The 6,326-nt window shown below is 37.6% G+C and overlaps 1 protein-coding gene across 1 annotated transcript; it reads left to right on the top strand.

The window, feature by feature from the left end:
- The first annotated feature begins 535 nt into the window (after positions 1–535).
- LOC113755438 lies at positions 536–6,019 on the top strand. The gene is made up of 2 exons (XM_027299442.1): positions 536–911; positions 5,988–6,019. The coding sequence occupies exons 1-2, from the start codon at positions 536–538 to the stop codon at positions 6,017–6,019; spliced, it is 408 nt and encodes a 135-aa protein (XP_027155243.1).
- Positions 6,020–6,326: the final 307 nt, after the last annotated feature.

Below are 6,326 nucleotides of genomic sequence, written 5' to 3'. Positions count from 1 at the left end.
ATGAGATTATCAGGTTACATGGAATACCTGTAAGTATTGTGTCCGATAGAGACCCGAGATTTGTTTCGAGGTTCTGGCAAAGATGCAGGAAGTGTTGCGGACTAAATTGAATTTTAGTACTACTTACCATCCCCAAACCGATGGATAGTCTGAGAGGACAATTCAAACCCTTGAGGATATGTTGAGGACTTGTATTTTGGATTTCGGGGAGAGTTGGAGTAAAATTTTAACATTGGTAGAATTTGCATATAACAATAGCTTTCACTCTTCTATTCAAATGGCTCCATATGAAGCACTTTATGGTCGGAAGTATAGATCTCCGATTTGTTGGGATGAAGTAGGTGAACAAAGAATTTTAGACCCGACTACAGTGCCTTGGATTGAGGAAGCTAATGAGAAAGTGAAGTTAGTACGCCAGAGAATTCAGACCGCACAGAGTCGTCAAAAGAGTTATGCAGATAATCGGAGGAAGGACTTAGAATTTGCGGTTGGAGATCTAGTATTTCTTAAGATTACACCTCTAAAAGCAAGTTTAATGTCTGGGAAGGGAAAAAAGTTACAACCGAGGTTTGTAGGGCCTTATAAGGTTGTTCAACGCGTGGGGAATGTAGCATATAAGTTGGAATTGCCACCGAGTTTGTCTCGGATGCCTAACGTGTTCCACGTGTCTATGCTTAAGAAGTACCATCCAGACCTTTCTCATATTTTACAACTGGAAAGTATTGAAATTGATGAGACTTTGACCTATGAGGAGAAACCGGTAAAGCTTCTGGATAGGAAGGTGAAGAAATTGAGGAATAAACGGATACCGCTGGTAAAAGTTCTTTGGAGGAACCACGGGCAAGAGGAAGCGACCTGGGAAGTCGAAGAAGCAATTCGAGGAAAGTATCCAGATCTATTCGCCAATCAAGGTAAATTTCGAGGACGAAATTCTCTTAAGGGGGAGAGGATGTGAGGACTCGCTAAAATGTACTTATTTTAAATTCCTATTACTATCTTATTTAAATATTTAATTGCCCGTTTACTCCAAATATTTTATTTTAACCTTTTTAGACCAAATTATATGGAATTATGACTTGCATATATTTTTAAAATGATTTGTTTCCAAATTTAATTTTTCGAAACTCGTTAAGTGAGAATAGTGAATGCGCGTTTGGAGACAATAACTGATTTGAGAGTACTATGAGCTTGGAAAATTGGAGACTTGTACATTAGTTTTAAAATAGATATTTTTATATTTAAGTGTTCAAGTGTTAGTTAGTTATATTATCGTCATAAGAAATTCTTCGAGATTCCACTTTATCGCACACAAATCGGTACTACGCGTTTTGCACGCGCGATTAATTGAGGGACTTTAGACCCTTATTTTTAGACTCTTAAGAGTGAATAATAATAGTATGAATGAAAGTGCATTAGAGGTTTAGTGCACTAGTGAAATAAACTCGAGAGGAATCGAGGAGTTGACTTTTGCACAATTTGGAGCCACATATTAAAGCTTCTCAAGAAAGCTTCATTGCAGCCCAAACACTCTCCTTTCTCTCTCTCATTCCAGCGGCCAAAGGAGGAAGAAAAACAGCCCACATTTCTTCTTTAATTCACCTTCAAATCTTCACCAAATCACCTCAAATTTTACGTACAACTTGCAAAACACTTGGTGAACAACCTCAGTTGGGAAAAGAGCCTGCTTTCCATGGTTTTCTTTAGCTATCAAGGGCCGAAAATTTCTGCTTGAGTCACCAACAAAGGTAATCAACGATCAACCTTTCAATTCTTGGTTTATAGAAGATATCTTGCACGTATAAGCTTATATATTCATGTGGGTAGCTTTATTTATGTTGGAAATTTGGTGTGTGGGCTCTGTTGTGAGGACCCGAATTTTTCTCACTTATAATTCTATTTTTATGGCTTAATTAATTATTTGCCCTCCCGTTTTCTTTGAATATTGTTTTCTAACCTCTTTAGAGCTAATTTCATGAATCTATAGCTTTGTTATATTTTTAAAGTGTCTCGTTTCAAAAATTAAATTTTGGAAGCCGCTAAGTGAAAATAGTGCACGTGCGTTGGCAACGATAACCGATTTGAGGATACGTTGAGCTTGGAAAAAAATTAGAGATGCGTACATTAGTCTTAAAATAGATATTTTTATATTTAAGTATTCAAGTATTAGTTAGTGAAGTTATCGTTATAAGAATTCTTGGAGATTTCGCCGTACTGCACGAAAATTGAAAGTTCACGTATACCGAGGCGGAGCGGTAAATTGGAGATTTGAGAAATTATTCTAGACTATTAAGAGTGAATAATATTAACATGAAAACAAGTGCATTAGAGGTTTAGTGCACTAGTGAAACAAACGTGAGAGAAATCGAGCACGAAACGCGCGCGTGCGCGCGGGAGAGAGAGTTGACTTTCGAGTGAATTGTAGCCACACATTAAAGCTTCCTTTGGAAGCCTCATTTCAGACCAAAATCCCTCTCTCTCCAGCTCTTATCAGCCGTGCAACACCAAGAGCCAAGAACCAAACTTGCTTCATCCATTTCTTCTTCATTTCTTGCACAAATCCTTCACCATTTCACTCCAAATTTTAACTACACTTAGTTAATCACTTAGAGACCACATTAAGCTACAAAAGGGGGCTGCTTTCCACGGTTTTCTTGGGCAAAGGAAGGGCCAAAAATTTCTGTCTTGTTCATCTAGCGAAGTAAGTCACGATCAACCTTGATAATCTTGAATTATGGAAGTTCTATTGCACATCTAAGCTTATGCATGCATGTGGATTACTTGTTTATGTTGGAAAAATGGTTATGTGGGTTCTATGAACTCCCACATTTGATGGATGGACTGATTTGGTGAATGATGATGTTATTAATGTTATTTTGGTGCTTAAATTAGTGAAATAATATTGGGTTGTTGATAGAAACTTAAGGATGGTGCAATGACCAAAAGTGACCATTTTGCCCCTGCTATATTCGAGCACTTTGGTGCAAAATTTTGAGGTTCTAATGGCTTGTTTATGTTTTTTATACGTTATAGTGAGTGTGTAAAAAGTTTCATTGAAAAATAACATGATTTGGTTGGTCAAATGTGTTGAATTCCAAAGTTCACCAAATCTGGAAAAGTTTCCCGGATTGCCCAGGCAGTCATTTTGTTTCAGCTATATCTTTTTACTCCAATGTCAGAATCGAGTGCCATTTGCGCACTGGAAACTAGACATCCCCAGCTTTCCAACGGTATAAAATACGCATCCTGATTCCACCCGAACAAACCGTACCACTCGTTTGAACTTGACTATTCTGTTTCTCGGGTTCACTGGAAGGCAGAACAGGAACTACAACTTGATGCTCAAATTGGGGCTAGTTGTGGACAGATTTCGAAAATGGTTTCTTCTGAGAAATTGTAGCCTTATGAATTTGTTTTCTAACGCCATCAACCACGCTCAATTCTGAGTTGAATTGAGTGAGTTGTGGCCAAAGTTTGAAACTGACTCAGTTATGAAATTCTTCATTTTGGACTGATCCTTAACTAATCTTGGTTTGGGGTTTGTTATCCGAAATTTTTGGTGTTAATCACCCATCAAATGTACCTTGGGCATATTTTAGACATTATCTGCTGGAATGGACCATATTTGAGATGTTTCTTGGCCGAATGTTTGAAAACGGCAAAACGAAAGTTCAAAGGCAGCTTAGCCTTAGACCTTCTTGTGATTTCAACGGTCTCGTTAACTGATTTTCCGTACATATTTTTCTATGAAATTTGGCAAAGGAGTGGCCCTTATATGGTAGTATATTCATGCTAAATTTGGTGCCATTTCGAGTCCGTTTCATTGCTCAACTAAACTTCCAAAGTTCATGATTTGAGTTGGAAAACCCTTGATTGACAAGGAAATTTTAGTAACTTTGAGCTACCATATCTTGGTGCTAAAAACTCTGAATCTTGTTCTGTTTATTTTTTTTTAAACTTGGATTGCAACTCTAATAGAGTTCCAAATTTCAGGGGTTAGTTCGGATCAAGTGAATTTTTCCGAATTTTCAAAGTTGGCCAAAAACCAACCTAAACCTGTCTTCAATGCCCCAGAACAGCAACTTGGAGCTAATTTTTGGACCCCTTCCATTTGGAATCATGGAAAATTGTCTTCTAAGAACTTTTAGTACTTTGGAATTAGTTTCCAACGGTACCAAATTTTCCAATTTTTAACGTGTAGAGAGTGAGATACGATTTTTCAAAGTAAGTGTAACAAATCTGAAAATTTCTAAATTTAAGGAAATGGAGTTTTTCGAATTCTCCTTTTCCCTCCGATACCACATGATCGTTTTACACTTGAATTTAGAGATGAAAACCATATTTCGCTTGTGTTTTAGAACCCCACTTGTGAGCCTCGATTTACGAGATAATTAAGACTCATTCTCGTAAAATTTTCTTAGATTGTACAAGGGTACAATCTTCCTTATTAATTGGGATTTATAAGTGATAATTTATTATTAAATGCTCAGGCGCTCAAGAGGACCTTCCAGAGGATCTCACGGGAGACGCCTAAACCATCATTTGAACTCGCTACTTGAATCACTGTGAGTGTCAAGTGCATGAATTTGTTGCTAAGTGTTTACTGCTTCTTATCCGTTATTTGAATTTGAAAATTTAGAGATGAGTGTGTACTTTACCGCACTCGTCCTCTTTCAAATGAAATTATATTCGAATTTGGCTATGTGAATCCATATTCGATTTGTACATAGTAATGTGAATGTGATTCGTATATGTGATTCGTATTTGTGATTCCTATTCGGAATCGTCGATTTGAGCATTGCTCATCGACTTATATTCGTATTCATATTCGGGGGACGCCCAAACTCGTTGGCTAACTTTACGAATCAAACCAGCATGGGCTTGGTCGATAAGCTTAGCAAACCATGAGATATTCGTAGAGGCTGATCTATTGGAGAGATCTTGCTCGGCATTACTCGCGCAGTATTGCCATGATATACTCGAGTATTATCAAAATTTTGATGAGTGGGCCCGGTAAGGGGGTGTAACGGTGACGAGATTCAAAGAAAAGTGGTGTATCTACGGATTTGATACTTATGTGGTTGACGGAGTGTCAACGTGAGATGTGATCAAGACTTTGACTCGACTCGACTACGTGGAATTTAGCTTCTGAGAGCTACAGTATCCTTGAATTGTTTCTGTTTATTTTTCCTGTTCGAAATATGAATTATTCGAATTTTATAGCTTGACTTACTATGTAATTTGTGGCTACTTGAATTATGTGTTTGCATGTGTGTTTCTTAGCCTCACTGAGTATTGGCTCATCCCATTAGTTTGTTTTCCTTAACAGGTTGGATTGGAAGATTTTGGAAAAGCCGACTAGATTATACTTTTGATTGAAATCTAGGTTATAAATGTTTAGTCGACTTTTAATGGTTGTATTTTGAGACTTGATGTATCTTTTGTGAACGTGATGTAAGATTTGAATATTTAGTTAAGGAAGCGACTTTTCTTCATTTTGACTTGTAGTATTTGGTATGTATCGTTAAGTTCGATTTGTATTGTCTTGAGTCCTGGCGAGAGCTGGGCAGGCGTCCTGCGGATACCCTTGGATTCGCCCTTGGGAGAAATGAGGGCGTCACATCTATGAACTCCTACTATGGCTTGATGGACTGTTTTAATGAGTTCTAATGTTATTAATGTTGGATTAGTGCTTAATTTAGTAGAAATAAGTGATATTGTGGATGGAAACTCAAAGGAAGTAAAGAGGAGAATTTTTCCATTTCTGTCCCTGTCAATGCCGTGACCCTTAGAGCATTTTTTTGAGGTTCAATTGATTTGTTTATGATGTATATATGTTGTGTGGGCTGTGTGGAAGGTTTCCACAAAAAATTACATGATTTGGTTGGCCAAATGTTGTGATTTCGAAAATTCATCAAAACTAGAAACGGGTGTCCAGTGTACTCTGACAGTGTTTTTGTTTCGGTCATAACTTTTTGCTCCGATGTCAGAATCAAGTGCTGTTTATGGCACTGAAAACTAGACATTCCTAGTTTTCCAACAGTATAAAATGCACTTCCTGATTCCACTTGAGGGATCCGTACCAACCTTGTAAAGTTACCTGTTCTGTTTCTCGTTTTACTGGAAGCTCTGTTTTAAGCAGCGAGTTGATGCTCGAATATGAGCCAGTTGTGGACAGATTTTTTAAACAATTTCTTCTGAGAAATTGTAGCTTTATGAATCTAGTTTTCAACACCACCAACCACGCTCAATGCCAAGTTGAATTGAGTGAGTTGTGGCCGAAGTTCGAAACTGACTCAGGGATTGAAAACCCTCTTTTTGGCTAATTG

The sequence above is a fragment of the Coffea eugenioides genome, unplaced genomic scaffold, assembly GCF_003713205.1.
Source record: "Coffea eugenioides isolate CCC68of unplaced genomic scaffold, Ceug_1.0 ScVebR1_147;HRSCAF=599, whole genome shotgun sequence".
In the NCBI taxonomy this organism is placed as follows: Eukaryota; Viridiplantae; Streptophyta; class Magnoliopsida; order Gentianales; family Rubiaceae; genus Coffea; species Coffea eugenioides.
Note: the sequence above shows the minus strand (reverse complement) of the source record. Positions and strands in the feature narration are given on the sequence as shown.